Raw genomic sequence first — 17,862 nt, forward strand, 5'->3', positions numbered from 1 at the left:
ACGTGTTTCTTTTCTGAAAGCCTGTTATGTAATTTTGAGTCACACTGTAGTCACACCGTTAAATGGAAGAGGTAACAAGGCGGGGACTACCTGCTGATAGAGATAAGCATGGGAGAAATTCGTTAGAGCGGATGACTAGTGTGGATTTTTATCAGATAACAGATAATCAGCGGAGATGCTGTCATTGCTATAATTGTGTAGTATTTCAAACACGATTATACACCGGTTGAAATATTGGGTTTTTAAGAAAAAGTGTAGGAATAATAGACGCCTCTTACTCATTTTATCTGTTTATAGTATAAAACATATAGCATGACGTAAAGCTTTCGTGTGTAAAATCCGTCAGCGTACCTAAAAGTAATCAATGTTTAGAGCCTAAACGGGGCATCGTGAATAACGACATAATCATAAATATCAATAATTTCATTCCACGCGATTTTCGATTCAGTTACACGTATATACTAGCTACCTGGCCTGATTATTGTAACTGTGTCATCGCAGGTATCAGCTGACGTCGCCCATCAACGCAGCGCGCACTGTACAGAGAACACGTACCTGTGATGTGTCTCTGAAATATTCGCGCGTTTATACACTTCGTGTAGAAAAACCTGTGAAAATCTACCTGGGATCGCATCGGATAATATTATCCAGCCTTATAAATTATTTACCTTATTCCTGTAAAGTAAGCCGCGTGCTTGTGCTCGGGTATGTATAACACGTATACGCCGCTACCAAAGCCGAAGGTAAAGATCAATGCTGGCCGACACATACATGGTAAAAATAAAAAAAGTAAATTCAGCGATAATGCTTGTTCCTAGGGGATAAGTGAACCAGATCTTCAACTGAATATTAACAACAACTGCAGGTCGGGACTATAAATATATGCTTTCGATCTGTACGTCCTTGAAAAAGTCAGGCTCGCTGCAGGTGATCATAAATACTGCCAGTTCGTTGAGAAGTTCGCGGAATAATTAATAATAATTGGTAGCCGACTGTTGGGGTAGTTAATCAGTTAAATAAGGGTATGCGGCAACTCTTGACAGATAATGATTACCGGCACACAACGGTGCGAATATAAATTCCTACTCTTATTGCAAGCTCAAGCTTTGGAGGGATACGCGAAGGGCGTGCTACTTACACAAATAAATGCTCGTTATTATACTGCGACTCCAAGGTCATCTGAACCGGCAACGTTACCGCAATTAATCTGCTTGATTAACTAAACGGCACAAACTTTTGTAACGTATTATATTTTTGAGCAGCCTTATCTCTGTAATCTGGAATACTTCTGTATTGTTGTACAGCGAGATTATAACCATAATCGCGTTCTTACATAAATACGTAGTACATGTACATAGGTATGAGTATATGTACGATAGCTATATATGTATAGCATGCACTCAAACGACAATACGTATCAGTAGAAATAATAAATCCTCGTTGTACCTTCAATAATTAAACTAATTCAAAAACGTACACTTTGAACTTGACGTCGTATGAATAAATAATCAACCCTGGCCCCACCAGCGAGTTCCAGAACAAGTCGAGAAGTCGAGAGTCGTTAGGGAAGTAAACCGACTTTCCAAATCAATTTCAATGAGTAAAACAAACAGAATTGGAGTGTTGACTATTTTCATAATAAATCGTGGGGATTGCGGGAATCTTCAGATTCGCTAATTCGTCAAAATTTTTATTATTAACTTATCGTTATGAACCTGTACTTCGTTTTGTCAACTGGAATAGACGATTACCATAGAGCTTCCTCATCGTGCAATCATCCTTATTTTCCAAAAGCCTGTCCAAGCCTACCCTGTATAGAGTACCTCGGGCCATTCGAAAACTGTTAAGCGGGCAAAGCCCATGCTACACAAATATGCATTATACATGCGTATGTACTCCTTAGCATATATAATACACATAGCTGTAAATGCTGATATGTATGTAGCCGATACGTGATCGTTATATCGTACTTATACGAGGTTCTGATAGCTGTAAGTTTACAATACCATAATTTGTACCGGTACAGCAAACGCGTTGATTCGAACCAATCATTAAGTCAGTATATAGTTCAGGGGGCATTAACATGTAAACTGTTTTGCTGTGTATAGGCACACATTTGAATTAATCACCGGTACCTAGCGTGAACTTTATTAGAACGTCCTATAAAATTTAGGGCTAAGTGATTACCCTAATCGCATTAGTTAGTCAACTAAACGTACAGCTTCACAATGGCTGGGCAGAACGCGTATAATTACGTTTAAAAAAACTATTAAGTACAGTATTAATTAGGACATGCAAGTGAATTGAGTTTTCGTGATAATAAAATTTCCATACCTTTGACCTCGCGTGTAATATATCTAGCGCAGATTTGACCTGCAGATTGTTTGTAGTGTTATGCGAGAAATTCTTTAGAAATGCCACTAATACAGAATATCCGTGGTGGCAGTAGTTAATTAATCTATTGTTATAGTATACCCATCTTCGTTCATAGCACGAATAACTGCTTAAAGGCAGTGATAATATTTATACATAGTCAAGGATCCGTCACTGATACAGAAAGCATATGAAATTAAAAGCCAGATAATGCGGAAGTATTACCTAATGAGATTATTCTCGTTCCTACCCCATATCTTCTAACGAATCAACGATATTGAGTTCGTTATCGATTCTTCATACTTTTATAATTTCATCGAGCATGAAATCCTACCTATAGTATACATATTCACATCATACGTAACAAAATGACTGATGAATATGACGAAACCGCACGTCCTTGACGAATTGTAGTGCATTGTTGAGGCTTATTCCGTTGAACCAAGTCCAGCGGTTTCGTGTTGCCTTGATTAATCAATTTTAATTCACTAATGGAGTGCGTGTTGCATGAACAGGAAAAATTGGTGCCAAATCGTGGATTTTTAATACGGCTATCGGAAAATATTCTGCTACAGATCATTGTTCTGGTATGCTGAGAATAAAACACCCTCGATGATAACGCAGTTTAATATCGTTGATATATTTTTTTGTTATTATTTACAAGGTAATCGGTTTAACCGTTGAATTTGGTGTACATACATTAATTACATATTATACCTAGATCAATAGATTATAGAATATACAACGTGTATAGATACATACATACATAAATACATGTGTATAATATTTATATATTATATAAAGTTATTTATATACTTCATTTCAGGAGTTTATTCAAACGTTAAGGGGATCGAAAATACGGGCAAAATCGGGTTAGTTGTTTCGACTTCTAACGCTGTTGCCATACAATCACTTGCCGCGTCCACTTCGCCCAAAGATTCTAATACCTTTCCTAAATTATACCTGTAAAGCATGGGATTGGAAATGCTTTAAAAAGTTAGCAGTTTCAGCAGTTTCTGGACAATCACAATTTCTCTATGACAAAAGTAGGGTGCTCTATGAACGAGATGAAGATTTTGAATGAAATACTTAGAGATCAGAAAACTATGAAAATTGAAAGATTCTATTATACATACCACGTTTGATGAGAGTTGGGATCTATTTTCGCTGCTTCTCGTAAAGTTTTTTCAGCTAGCCTTTGACTTCCCAAGTAGTGATAAATCAATCCCTGCAAAACAGTGAAAAAATATATTTTGGTTTTGCATTGCAAAAGTGAGTAACAACATAGTATTTGAAACAAGAGACGCAATATTTAAACTCATGCTTTTTTTCAAATAGATTTTCGTCACCTATTTGTAAGCCTACAAACATTAATTATAGAAAATCTACATCACCAATTATATTTATTACTTTATTTTAGATGATTTTTTTCTCTATCTGGTCTTCCAAAATTATACAATTTATATTCATTATCCCTGTATTGAAATCTATACAATTTGTACGTCATCATAGGTGACATTCATTGAATAGTGTTGTGAGTTTCAATGTGAGTCGAAATTGTTTTCTAGGTTTTCATCTTTTAGAAATACAGACGCAAATAACGGAGCTTATTTTATATATTACATTGAAATAGCAACAAAATCGTCAAAGACAAAAATAAGTTTCCTCTGACTAGCTCAAAATAAGAATAATATTACGCAATAGATTAGATTGTCGGCCCAATTTTATGCAGTAAATGTTTGTTGAGGAAAATTTGATTTATGGGTACTTTTTACTAGACAGTTTTACTTAAACTATAAAAATTTGATTATGATTCAATTGTTACAGAAACGTATTTGATTAAATATTTACCAGGTGCTGAAGGCTCTTTATGTGAGATGGATTGATAGAGACTGCGTTTTGAAAGCATTGCTTAGCCTCGATATATTCTTGTTTGTGCTCATGCAGAAGCCCTCTCTGTGAATAAATAAATGTTTCCAAAATGTAACAGTACTGCAGCATAAGACAATCTGATGAAAAAAATTTAATCTTCCAAAATATCTATTTGTATTGAACAGCTTAACTTCCAATACTTACAGTGTACATGATGTGGTGACTAAGCGGAAAAATATTAGTTGCCTCTTGCAAAGATAAAGTGGCCGGAGTAGGCCGATCAAGGTCTAAATAAACCTCTGAAAGTAAAAGCCAAACTTGTAGCTGCAGCAACCACGCGCGCTGTGGCCCAGGTCGTGGAGTAAAAGAACTCAGCGATGAAGCAACTTCTGACAATGCCTGTTCAACTCTGGACGCTGCTAATGAATGTGTCTGTAGAGAACCTGATGTAAGGTAATGATCAGTTACATAATGAATTACATTTCACAAGTTGATGGGTAGCTGAATCAAGAAATATTTTTCAGTCTGGGGATTCGCAAACATCGCAACTTTTAATTTAATATACTAAAAAAATAAAACCACCAGATCTCATAGTACATAATTATAATCACTAACAATCAAATGAATGTCAGTGGCAGATTCGGTTACTATTATATTTTTTTACAGTGATTATTCAAGGGTGATGAACGAACACAGATTAAAAATTTTATAATCTTTTAGGTTCTTGAAATCTTTCTTTGCTTAACTGTACAATGATAATTTTTCCTGAACGTTCACGGCTTTTTAGCTGTGTCCATAATCATTATTCAAGACATAAATTGTACGTGGCTCATTGTTTATTTTTGCTTAATTGTAAGACAGCGAAAAGGGCGAATAGTGCTTAAGTTAATCTGTTTCCGGGATTTTCAAGATTTCACTTACCATAGGCACCATGTTATGAATGAAATTTTACTCTGGCATATAGCAGATAGAAGACATTGTGCATAGGGAAAGATAATATATACTAACTCGAATCTTTGTCCGACATTTCCGAGGTATATAATTGGAAAACGCTGCGTGTTTCGCTACGTTTCTCACTATGTTGATCATTGCAATCAACGTTTGTTTGATCTTCGTATAAATTCTTCCACAGGAAAAGCATATGCTTTACAGTCGCTAGGGCTTCTTCTCCGCCCACACTATGTAACTCTAGATGTGCTTTGACATACAGGAGATTCAGGTTGTCTGGGTATTCATCTAGAGCAGTTCTGACTAGCGACAAAGCTTCAGCATACTGTTTGTGCGCTGACAACAGTAAAGTTAGTAAATGGAGGGAAGGAACATGCTCAGCATGTAAATTTAATGCGATTTTGACGTGGACCATTGCCTCGTTTATTTGCCTATTGATCGCGTAGTCATGTGCCAAATAATACTCTGCCAAGTGGTCATTAGGGTCGCACTGCTGAGCTCTGAAAAATGACGTGGCTATTTATTCATCGTAATGTTTTACAGTAAAAGCAGCATTTCTGGGTGTGCAAAGAATATGTATTACTTATGGAAACAGTCTAGAGCTGCGTTAGTGTGTTGCAGTTTGTCCTGCTTAATGTTCGTCGTTGAAGAGAGCATGCTGTGACCAATTCCTATGTATAAATGACATCGTGATTGAAGTCCTTGTGGGCTAGCAGCCTCTTTAAGTAAAGCTTTGTGACTCCAGTCAATGCCGTCTTGGATCTATAAGGAAATTAAAACACTCCTATTCTGTTCACGCATTATTTTATACTTTCAATCAATGAGTAATCATATTAATGTTACGAATATTTACCAAATTTAAATTGGCGTAACAGAGACGTGCAGCTAAAAGGCATGGCATTACTTTTTGTGGAGAAAGTCGAGTAACAATTTTTAAAACCGAGTACGCCAGAGCATGCTTCCCAAGGCTGATCAGACATAGTGCATGCTGCATCCACACGTGTGCCTCGCCGTGAGAAAATTTCATGGCTCTTTCAAATGACTGAAAAAAATAACATGTATTTTGATCAGGAAGAAACGCATCGGGAAATCAATATTTTATATTAGGATAAAATATTATGCACATCGCATATACAATTGTGAGGCATACTTGTTTAGTAGACAATTGCTGATAATGAGTGTTTATTGATTTACGATATTTATGCTAACACTACAACTACCACACCAGTCAAAATTACTGGTCTTTAAAAACATGTAATAATAGAATATATTTATATCAATATGATATGAAAATTTATTATACCATATTATATATATTTATAATTATCAGGTATTTTTTGACGACCTGTAATTTTTCCTGGTTTTGGTAGAAATAGCTTCGTCTTAATTTCAGTAGTTCTAGCGTTAAAGCATAATACAGATTACTAACCTCGTGTAGAAGTCCAACTTGGCCCCATCTAACGACTGCGATGGTAAGAAGATCGTATACAGCTGTTGCATTTTCAAATGCATGAATTCTAGCTTCTTTAAATTCAGGCGATTGACTTAGTACTGTATCTCGTACAGCCATGGCTTCGCTTATGAGCAGAAGTAGGATTATTTCCTCACATTCGCTTCTTGGATTAAAGAGGTTTAAGCCAGTATATTTCTTTGGCTTCCATGGAGATTCTGTCAAACTACTATTGGAATGATGGGCTGGCTTCCTACTTCCTGAAATTAATGTAGAAAGCATAATTCAGTAAAGCAAAATAAAGAGAAACTAAATCAAATATTTACCTGACATTTCGATGGTGCCTTCTGGTCGGGTGTATATAGTGCCTGTAACACCTCGCAATAGAACTTCTGCTAGCTGTCGAGTCAACGTTAAACGGAGCCTCTGAGTCGCAGTGGCCTCCACAGCAGATAGCATACCCCTTGAAATTTTTGGGCAAACAAAATTAATTATACAACCATTCAACACTTTGTGATATGAAAAGAATCAGTTTGAATGTTTAAGAGTTCAAATTTTGAGTAACGTTTTGCAATAACTATATATGATGGATGAGTATATTTTGGTTTCAAAACATATAATAAGTGGTCACGAAAGTTTTCAAGTGTCATAGGATATGTAATGTTAGTGTATCTCAAATTTACCTATATCGATTTATGGCAGCTTGGATATTTCCAGCTTGCATATGAAGTATAGGGGCTCTTTGTAAAGCGGTTTCTAGAATTGGCCCAACAGATTTTGTAGAATTTGGAGGTGGTTGGGGAGAATAGGAACCTGAAGAAATTTTTGCCATTATATTAATTTTCATCATGTAACAGAGGAAGTTGTGTAATAAGTCAATGGTTAACAATGCCATACACAGCTTGATGATGTAAATATACACATATAAAAAATTGATTAAAATTATAAAAAATTTTTAATCATTTTCTTGGGACTTTTTGTGGAATTCATCTTATTACAAGGACATGATGGTTGGTTATTTTAAGATAAATGGGCAAAGAAAATTTTGTCATGATTTGGCATACCTATACTATTGGAATTCAAAGTACTGGTAGTGCTGATTTGCTGCTGGAGTGCGATTTTGTCCTGCTCTTGTAAGTACAACACAGTCAGATCTCCAGCAATTTCAAAACATTTGATCATTTGTTCCTGCCACTCCGCAACTTTGAATTTTGACTTCAAGCTTGGAGGCTGCTTTTCCAAGCACAAACCTGCATTTGAAAATAAGTTTGTAAAGCTGTATTCGAATATTTGTATTGTCGTATATTTAATTTGGTAAGAATCATAAATGCAAGTAAAATAAAGTGGTAGAATAGCGATTTTTTTCCATTTTTCTAGAGTAACACTGTTCATTTGTGAATGATTAGAACATGATTTTGATAGTGGCAATTAATAATAACTGTAGTTACTAAATATCACAGTGAGAAATGATGAATAGTTGGTTGAAGAGATTGTGCAAATGTACGTAGTAGAAAATCTGATACAGTATAGTGGACTGGTAACCATATCAAGAGATTGAACCTAGTAATTTGTGGTCAAGGATAACTAATTGATACCTTTTATCGCATATGACTCAGCTATAATCCGTAAACTGCGGCAGGGTAACTGCTTTTCTGTTAGTGTGTGAAGTTCCGCTTGCTGATAATGGTGAAGAGCGTCTTCGTACATTCCCATTGCATAGTGTAGCTTTCCTAGGAGTAGATGCGCATCCAAAACAACCATGGCCTAAATTTGAATAATTAACTATAGAGAAATGTTTCCAAACTTTGGAAAATAACCTTGATCAATTTTGTATTAGCAGCAATTCCTTAATCTTTATGTATCTGAACAATTGATCAATCAAGCTTGATCAAAGAACGTCCCAATAATAAATCAACCAGTCTCTGCAAAGTTTAGCCGTGGTTTCGGAACTTCACTTCGGAACTTACACAAATCTTTCTCAATTAAACACTTTATAAGAACAAATTGGATTATTTCTAAAAACTACATACCTTTTTGCCTGTTTCATTAGCTGCTAGCAAAAGATGTCTTTTTGTTTCAACCAGACCAGCTCTTGCTTTGCCTATGTTTGCTTCGATCGGTGGCGCCTCCTCCAGGAAATTTTCCAACCGTCCTTCTCCACATAAGAAGTTTGCCAAACATTCTACAAAATATGTAAATTATTAACATAATGATAGTTAATTTCTCTCCATAAAATGTTTATATAACACCTAGACCGTAACATGCATCACATGAATCTCAAGATGCTTGATTTAGTTAGTATGAACATTTGGTAGACGACGTTGATTGAACATCGAATATAAGTAGATATGGATAGGGTACATGCATCTCAATCCAAGTAACGCAAATTTCTTTCGGTTATCAAATGAAACAAACTACATGACACATTACAAACTGACGATATCTGGTAGCTTGGGAACTTAATTCATCAAGGAGTATTGAAATCAATGTGGCAATGTTGACATGATTCGAGACTTGCATGTAATTGTTTTCAAAATAGAATGGCTGAGCATTGTCTGGCTTGTCAAAAACGTTTCATATTAGTTAAGGTTTCATAGAATGTTGTGATTGTCAGATATGAATATGAGGTACTTTATATAAATGTTTTGAATTCAAGAAACAGGCAGAAATTTAAATATGAGATTTGTATGGAATATAATGTGGCATTTCAGATATTATGACATCGTTAAAAATTGCAACATAATGTTAAAATATTTTTTCCTTGATTTATTTTTTTAAATTTAATTTTTTTTAGCAAAACGTTTGTGGTCCGCCCGTGATTTCTATAACTGGCATTTGAAAAATTGTGCTCCGATGCTCCTCTCGTGTCTCTCCTGGAGTTCAACCTAGCCGAGAACATTTCTGAGACTTTAAGGGATCTAGTCTTAGATTTGATTTCGTGAAAATCGGTGGAGTTTTTAAGAGAAAAAGTAATGACAAAAATGAATACGGAAAAACCAACGTCGTAACCACATTGCCATTGGATAAAACATTTACTCATCATTGATAATTTATTTCGGCTTCTACGACAAAAACATTTATCATATTTTCATGATATGGAACGAGAAATAACTGGTTTTTAAAAATTACCATGTACAGAGTATGAAATACGAACCATAGCTTGATTCTTGACTTTTTAAAGCCTCTGCCAATTCAATAACTTTTTTCCAATTCCCTTCCTCCCTGTTTTTTTCGATCTCCGTTTGGAGCCGTATCGTATTTCCTCTTTTGCTTGTCATTCTTTCGCTTCTAGAGGCCACATCGATAGCTTTCTTGTTGAGTTCAGTCCGAGAACTACATCCAATACGTCTTCGACGTGACACTAGTCCTACTGCACAACACCATAATCACACTCCCCACACTCTACAGACTTTTAACAGCAAATGAAGGCGAATAGACAACCCTGACAACCTGTCGAATAAGCATAGATCATATACGCATACCTAGTTATGGCGTTGAGTGTATGGTAACTTTCCGAAAAGCTAGTGCTGTTTGGTAAGGTCCTGAACTCTTCATCCTCTTTGGCCAGAACGGCTAGAACGTGGGTCAGGAAGGCGTATATATAGTTGGCAAATAATTTGGCATGTCAGAAAGGAGAATAAAAGACTTCTTTCCAGTAAGACGGTTCGCATGGTAAACGCAGAACAGCAAAACCAGATTTTACCAAGCACATTTCTTGATTTTTTGGCACTCTGAATGACGAAAGCCAAACGACTCCAAATACAGGGAATTAACGCAGTTCTAGGCGCTGGGTTTCATATTCATCTGGGGAATTCACCACAATTCACCAAGTCGTAAAATACTTCGGACTCACGTAATTTTTATGTTCCGCTTACATCTCTATGTACGGCGATTGTCAATGGAGAGGCTTGCGATTTTATGAAATGGTTGTTGGAGATAGATCATTTGGCGGGAAGCCGATCTTAGTTCTCTAATTAGGTTCGCTTGAGAGGCGAGTCTACATTCTCTATTGTTTTATTGTGAATTTCTAAAGAAGTTATTTCAAAGGGTGTAAGTATTTAATGACATTCTACGAATAATTTTTAGCGTTTATACGTGTTCGAACGACTACAGTTCGTGTCCAAACTGTTAGTATGGATTACTTTACTCATTTTTTTCAACCCGTTAATACCGTCATTGCTGTTCTACAGATGATATTAAATCTTTATGTATTTACGTACGAACAGCCATCTCCAATTGTATCTTCTATGTTTACCCAGCTTTATCATTATTTATTTTATTTTTGATCATAACCTATGAAATTCGTTGCAATTTTTTCAACCAGTATTATATATCTACATCTATCGTGCAACTTGAAATCTTATTTATTATGTGTTTAAGGTACGTATACAATTTTACAATAATTTGCTGTAGTATCAAAAGCTTGAATCAAAGTTTGAACGGAGTTATTTAGTTGCAGCTACTTGCTGTCTCTCTGATACTTTGCTGTCTAATTTGATGAGACGCAAATCACTTTTCAGTTTTTTTTTAAGTATTAATACACAAATTTAATCGGAGCGACTGTTAGGGAATTTGTTATTGGTTATTGGTTTGCAAATCTCAGTTAGTCATCATCATGTGTAGAATAATAAAAAGTTATTTAAAATACATTATTACTGAAAATTTACTATAAATTTGTATTTCTTTTTCTTTACATACCTGCATTTCAATATACATCTACTGCTGATAATATGGTGCTGCAAATGTGCATCAAAAATGAAACCGCTCTTGAAAATGTTACAGACTGTACAATATTTTCAAATTTTCATATTTTGTGTTTCCAGTATTCTTTAAGAACTAGTATGCAAATTTCTCTGAGTAAGTCTAGGTTGCGAATGGATATGTTCAAATAAATATGCTCATTTTTAGCAGCTAAAATGGAGGATGCTACTACTGCGCGTCTTAAGAGTCTAATAATCAGTAGCAATGATGCATTGGAATTCAAATTAATAAGAAATCCCCATGACGTGAATGATGACAAACTCATCTTCAAGCCAGAAATGTCTCATCAGGTTTTCGGCGACAGGTTTATATCTTTAATAAATATTTTTACTGTCGTTTATACTAGATTATATATATCATTTGTACTAAACCAACAAAACTCATTTGGTGAATCACGTGTGATCTGCCTCGTGGCTTATAAATATATCCTAGTATTTATTACATATTAAAGAATTGCGTGAAATATGTAAGGATTTGTTAAAGCTCGTTAACACAGAAAGAAACATGAGATTAAATCTTTGCAATTTTTAGAATAAATGAACTATCAGATCAGTAATTTGTAAAATCAGTCTTTTTTACATTATTTCTTACGCCATATGTCATAGGCTCAAAAAATTTGCTACTGCATGAAAATCTTTTGTAATTTAAAGATTATTATTTTGTTTATCAATTAATATATGAAACTGATACGATTGGTTCTAAGAATGAATTATTTCAGTGAAAACATATTTGGGTACCGAGACTTGCGCATCAAGCTGTATTACTCGGCTGGCTGCTTGGAAACCTACTTGGGAATGACATATTCCGAAAAAGCTGATTACATGTCCTGCGAAGGTGTAGAAGCTGATGAAGTTTTATCCAAAATCAGTGCCAAGTTGGCTCCAAAAGTTCACAGCAACATGGATTCATTTATTGCAGCACTTAAAAATGATGAATCTTTTGTACCACCTGGAACCGTGATTCACTCGTTTTCAGTAAAAGGTGAGCTTGAAGTCAAAGAATTATATAAAAGCAATCTCTGTAAACTAACTTCTAATAAAACAAGAATGTTGAAACGGGTTTGCAAAATTTGCCGTTTATAATGCTTATATTACTCATGAAATTAGAAAACAATTCATGCAACAAATATTTTTCAATATAAATTCAGATACATTTAATTTGTTGTAAAGTAAATTGTCATTTGCAACTTGATTATTAGAATTTATTTTTGTCCATAGACAAAGACAAGGGCGTCAGACATTTTGAAGTTTATAAAGCAGATATGAGCTGTAAAGGCTTCAAGGAGTACCATGAGCGTCTACAAACATTTTTACTTTGGTATATAGATGCTGCTAGTTTTATTGACATTGATGATGACCAGTGGCATTACTTTAACATGTTAGTATAGTAAGATTTGCTATTCATTCAATATCGTATTGTTACAAATATATGTCAACCCTGAATGTTTTGGGTAAATAACTTGAGTTGTGAATAGCAAAACGGCACATATTTTATCTGTGCTTCAGATTTGAGAAGTACACTCCTACCGTGGGATCGCATCGGTATGCGACTGTTGGTTTTGCAACGGTTTATCAGTATTATGCCTATCCTCATCATGCAAGACCTCGAATTGCCCAAGTTCTTGTTCTTCCACCGTTTCAAGGGCTTGGTATAGGGGCTCAGCTTCTTTCTGCCATTTACAGGGCGTACATTGGAAGAAGCGACGTCAAAGATATTACAGGTAAAGTTGGAGTAGAATCTTCAGAATTTAGACTTGAACTTTTTCTCACAGATTTAAATCCCATAAATAAGTAAATTTCAGCTTTCGTGATAAAAGCATTTCAATCTATGACATTTACTGGGGATGAATGATATCAAATTTTTCCCAAATGAGTTATGAATTATTTTCAATGTTTATATTTATTTTGCAGTTGAGGATCCATCTATAAGTTTCCAACGTGTACGCGATTTTATCGATGCTCAACATTGTAAAACTTTGGAGAGTTTCAGCAAGAGCAATCTGTTACAGGGATTCAATAAAAACATGGCTATAGAAGCTAGTATAAGATTCAAAATAAACAAGGTATTTGAATATATTTTGTCAGCCGTATTTATAGTTTACAGAAGTAAATGATTAATCGCGATTATTTCTTTGTAGAAACAAGCTCGCAGAGTTTATGAAATACTGAGATTACGTGTTACCGATGTTTCTGACAAGCAGGAATACCAACAATATCGGTTGGATATTAAAAGAAGACTAAATGTTCCATATCAACGTGAGCAAAAAAACTTCAAGAAATTACAAAGAGCTTTAAAACCCATGGAAGGAAGCACTGTAATTGATGGCCCAGCTCCTGAACAGAGGATGCAAATTCTTGAAAAACAGTATAGGCTTCTGGAAGAAGACTACAAAAAAGTGATTGATAGAATTGAAACCTCCGATTGGCTTTAAATCGTAATAGAACATGGTATGAGACTACGAGTACAAAATTTTAAAGAACGATTCAAAAAATAGGAAACACATATTTGGCTTTAAGTGGATTCATGTAGCAAGACGATTCGCCTGGTAAATTTTCTGCGAATTTGTTATTTTATGTTGTGTCGTTACAGTATGTTTACCTGATAGTATGTCACGAAACTTTATCATTGTTCTATTTGCCCAATATTATGTAGTAACCTGTTGTTAATGGTTGGCGTTGTACTCTTCTTAATCAATTCTACAGAACAATTTTCGGTTAATTGGCAGCTATTTGAGATTTTCATATGCCTTATTTCTCTTTGTGATACATTATTATTACTTACCATTTTTCTACAATTTTTTTTTGCAAATGAATTCGTAACATTTGCATACTCATTACATTAATCTGTGTCTCAATGATTGAATAAAATTCTTTCGAAAATACATTATGTTTCTATTAATTCCTGCCATACTGTTGTTCTCTCATGTAATAAGATCAGGCTAAAAATATGTGAATTTTTTATTTGGAAAATTTACTGTGCCTACTCATTTCCAAACACTGCGATAAATCAATGTGGCACATGCATACAATTTAAATGTCATTTTTTACATACTAAGGCTTCCTTTGTCGCATGCGCACATTTAAACAACTTGATTTTACACACTGTGTCATTGAGCTGAAGATATCTAACCCCAATTTTAAGCGCTGGCAGTTGCACTTTTGTTGCTCCTGCAGTCAAACTTTCCTTCGCAAGTTATACTATTGTCTTCATGCAGCACACGATACTTTATACAGCAAAAGTGTGGCTTGCAAGTTTTCTTTATAGTGGATAATAAAAAAGTGCATTTTTAAGTTCTAATACTAAAAAGTGTTAATTTTTTGCACTGTTGCAGTAACGATTACTCGAGCAATTACGTTACGTGGGGGCAAAAGAAGACGCGTCAATCAGAATTGCCTTATAATAATATACTCTTACATTCTAGCTCCAATTACACTATGAAAAAATTTTGTGAAAAATCTGAAAAAATATTTGTGACTTGTAAAATAGTTACGGTAACTGTATTGCCGGTCGAGAATATCTATAGGATATCAGTGAAGTATGGAAAAGGTATTGTTTTTACATCTGTGTTTTAATATGCTTTCTGCAGCAAGTAATGTTAATTGCCTTCTGGTATTCTGTTGACTACAGTCACACGTTTGCTGTACCACAAAACTTATTGCAGTAGGACATACATACTTTCCTCAGACAGTCAGCCTATGCAGAGGGCTAGAAGGAATCCATCGGCATGTTTCCGAATTGGAGTCACGGGCGTCAAATTGACGCGGCAGCGTCACGCCGACGAGAAGCTCATGAAAATGTGTACTGACGCAACGGCAAACTGCCGCGCGTCGAAACTCACGTGGTTAAGTCAGTGGATCGCAATTACATTTTTATTCAAAGAATTAGAAAATTTAGGATTGTTAATTGGAAGGGCGAAAAAATGGAGAAAACGAAGAAACAAGATGAAGTAACTAATGGCGTATTCGGGCTGCGCATAATAGATTCCTTTTACAAAATTACGTCGATACAGTGTATCAAAAAATTGATTTAAGTATTCTTCAAAATCGGCCAAATTTCGACTGAAAAAATCCATACCTTCCTTTGTTTGCGATTTTCAGAGCTCGGAAACTTTTCGTCTCAGAATCATTTTTGCAGGACTCTTCCCACCAATCGAACCTTCAGGAATGACTGAATGTATATTCGGTGAACGTGTTTTATTCGGTTGGAATTCGCCAGAAAATTTCAATTGACGCATGACGCCGCGTGTGACGGTAATTTTTCAAACATCTAACTGCGTCTGCGCAGTTCGCATGAAGTTTCCGACCGGTTGAGATTAGTTTCCGAGCGCAACGATCGTCAGTTGGTTCGGAGCAGCCGTAGTGAAAAGACGGCAGTCGTTAGTCAAGAATTCAGATCGCCATGTACAGGCTTTGCATTTGATACCGTATGGCTAAAAAAAACGGCGGTGTAACGTTATTCGGTCAGTGTATCTTCACGAAACTTATTGTGAATAATATATGAGTGACATGCAACGTATGGTCCATAAAAAACCAAGTTACTGGAATAAAAACAGCCTGCGACATCGATGGTGAGTTTCGTGTATTAAATTTTCATTCTTTTGTGCATCTTCAACTGTTAGCGATTTCGATTCTCGACTCTGCGTCGGATGTCACTTGTTATTGTTTGTGCGGCTGACTTTCGGTGAGTGCGTAGCTGCATTGTTTACAAGTTTAACTGAGTCCGTTAAAGCAGCCAACTACAACACAAAACGTGTGAATGGGCTTTGAATATCGAGTGTAATTTTTACGCTGAAAATTTTCAGATTTTAGCTTTACAAAGTTTGCTGAACAGGTTATTAACAGATTGAAATTACTCTCGGGTGGACTTCTGACTAGTCGCGAGCGTTTTGTAACAAGAAAATGCCTCGATAATTTTCCATTGTGGTTTTCTTTCGTGCGAGTTGCGTCTCGGATTTCGGTTCGCGGATTGCGTCTCACGTGGACACACGTTTGTAAAATGAAAATGTTATTGTTTCGTTGATTTTGGTGTTGTTTCTTGTCTGAAAAAGAACATTTCTTCCTGAGGATCGACTGATAGAGGGATCCTCCATTTCGTAATCCTTTATTACCATTGAAAAAAAGTTAAGGCATCGTGACTTTACTAATCGTTTCAAAATTTTGGGTGAATCTATCTAAATCGTCAACTATTATTGATTCCTCGCACAGTACCATTCATAAATTCGGGATCAGTTTTTAAATTTTCGGTCGGGACAAAAAAGGCGCAAAGAAATGGCTTGGCGGGAGAAAAAATCAGCTTCATTAATGTTTTTCTGAAAAATTCTCTACTACCTTTGTACTCATTAGGCGATGTTAAACATGTTTTTTCGTGACTGACGCTTTCATAAAGTCGCATGTAAATTTTTGGTAAATAGCAATAAGAATTTATTCTTGCAAGGATTTTCAAAGCGGTGAGATTCAGCTTGAAAATCTTCTTTTTTCTTTTTTCAATGTTTGCGACTTTTTTCCGCAAAGTTATGTAACCTTTTGTCCTTTTGTCAGTAGTTCAGTTTCGGAACATCCATCGTAATTCGAGAAATATGGGGTTTAAAATTAAAATGTCAAGGGCGAAAATAGTTGAATTATTTTATTTTGAACGGGTCAGAATTGTTTTACAATTTTTTTTCGACATTTCTTTTATGACAATTCCTGGTCGAAATTCGATACGATACCTTATCAATTCTACTACTCACTGAGCTACTCTACAAATAATAAAAAGTTCACAAGTTTTGATCATCATATTTTATTGATCAATAAGCAATAACAAGCAATAGACAACTTACCGAAAATTCGTGAAAATTAATTTGTAACTTTCAAATATCACAGCGTATTTCAACATAGATTTTTCGGTACTACGAACGTTGTTGAGGAAGTAGTAACAAAATTTTGCCACCCCAGCTCTTTTGCGTGAGCTATTTTTGAGTGAAAAAGTGCAAGAATCTCGGGGAAGAGTTAGATCTAAAAAAAGGCCCTTTTCTGAACCGCCCTATTATATCTTATAAGTGGAGAACTGTTATTTGTGTATTTGGTACTATGAAAAGAAGTATTGTAATCAATTTCATCCTTGCGGGTGTGAGTTTTTTAACTATTATTTTGCGCATACTTATGTGAGTGGAAGACATTTTATAAGTTTCTTATGTTTCGATTGAAACGTACGATAAGTTTCGCGGATTCGGCTATACATTTTTATTGTTAATTTTTTGCTGTGATTGTAATCCTCCTGTAATCCGCCGTCGTGGGGGTGCGTTGGAAAACGTTCATATTACTGTTATATATTACAGAGATGACTAAAAAAAAACATATTAAACTTGCCGAAATTATCCGGAAATTTTTGACGCTACCTCCCGGACTAATCGAATGATCCAGTGAGCGAGTGATCGAGTGATCGGGTAGGGTGGCCACAGACCGAGATAACCGGGAAAT

At 35.4% G+C, this 17,862-nt stretch overlaps 2 protein-coding genes across 6 annotated transcripts; one reads left to right on the top strand and one right to left on the bottom strand.

The window, feature by feature from the left end:
• Positions 1–2,994: 2,994 nt before the first annotated feature.
• LOC124301764 (tetratricopeptide repeat protein 7B) lies at positions 2,995–10,088 on the bottom strand. Of its 2 annotated transcripts, XM_046757159.1 has the most exons (14): positions 9,798–10,086; positions 8,674–8,825; positions 8,239–8,407; positions 7,708–7,893; positions 7,327–7,456; positions 6,970–7,106; positions 6,623–6,903; positions 6,047–6,235; positions 5,777–5,955; positions 5,254–5,693; positions 4,450–4,688; positions 4,225–4,329; positions 3,510–3,601; positions 2,995–3,336 (listed from the first exon to the last, which is right to left on the bottom strand). In XM_046757159.1, the coding sequence occupies exons 1-14, from the start codon at positions 9,919–9,921 to the stop codon at positions 3,204–3,206; spliced, it is 2,556 nt and encodes an 851-aa protein (XP_046613115.1). In that variant the 5' UTR covers positions 9,922–10,086; the 3' UTR covers positions 2,995–3,203. The 2 variants fall into 2 exon arrangements, with proteins under 2 accessions (XP_046613115.1, XP_046613116.1); XM_046757160.1 differs by lacking the exon at positions 4,225–4,329 and having other exon boundaries at positions 9,798–10,088.
• A 450-nt stretch (positions 10,089–10,538) lies between these two features.
• LOC124301773 (histone acetyltransferase type B catalytic subunit) lies at positions 10,539–14,284 on the top strand. 4 transcript variants are annotated; one of them, XM_046757180.1, is made up of 7 exons: positions 10,539–10,693; positions 11,552–11,708; positions 12,123–12,385; positions 12,622–12,781; positions 12,910–13,124; positions 13,315–13,466; positions 13,542–14,284. In XM_046757180.1, the coding sequence occupies exons 2-7, from the start codon at positions 11,560–11,562 to the stop codon at positions 13,833–13,835; spliced, it is 1,233 nt and encodes a 410-aa protein (XP_046613136.1). In that variant the 5' UTR covers positions 10,539–10,693; positions 11,552–11,559; the 3' UTR covers positions 13,836–14,284. The 4 variants fall into 4 exon arrangements, with proteins under 4 accessions (XP_046613136.1, XP_046613138.1, XP_046613139.1 ...); XM_046757182.1 differs by having other exon boundaries at positions 11,555–11,708; XM_046757183.1 differs by lacking the exon at positions 10,539–10,693 and adding an exon at positions 10,878–11,023.
• The last annotated feature ends 3,578 nt before the right edge of the window (positions 14,285–17,862 follow it).

The sequence above is a fragment of the Neodiprion virginianus genome, chromosome 4 (genome assembly GCF_021901495.1).
Source record: "Neodiprion virginianus isolate iyNeoVirg1 chromosome 4, iyNeoVirg1.1, whole genome shotgun sequence".
NCBI classification, from domain to species: Eukaryota; Metazoa; Arthropoda; class Insecta; order Hymenoptera; family Diprionidae; genus Neodiprion; species Neodiprion virginianus.

Excerpts from the sequence above, each read along its gene's own strand:
- LOC124301773 (XM_046757180.1), top strand. The coding sequence starts at position 11,560 with ATGGAGGATGCTACTACTGCGCGTCTTAAGAGTCTAATAATCAGTAGC. Across the intron at positions 11,709-12,122 it reads CATCAGGTTTTCGGCGACAG|TGAAAACATATTTGGGTACC; the intron begins GTTTATATCTTT and ends GAATTATTTCAG. Across the intron at positions 12,782-12,909 it reads CAGTGGCATTACTTTAACAT|ATTTGAGAAGTACACTCCTA; the intron begins GTTAGTATAGTA and ends TCTGTGCTTCAG.
- LOC124301764 (XM_046757159.1), bottom strand. The coding sequence starts at position 9,921 with ATGACAAGCAAAAGAGGAAATACGATACGGCTCCAAACGGAGATCGAA. Across the intron at positions 5,694-5,776 it reads GCTCTAGACTGTTTCCATAA|AGCTCAGCAGTGCGACCCTA; the intron begins GTAATACATATT and ends GTCATTTTTCAG. Across the intron at positions 3,602-4,224 it reads TAAAGAGCCTTCAGCACCTG|GGATTGATTTATCACTACTT; the intron begins GTAAATATTTAA and ends ACTGTTTTGCAG.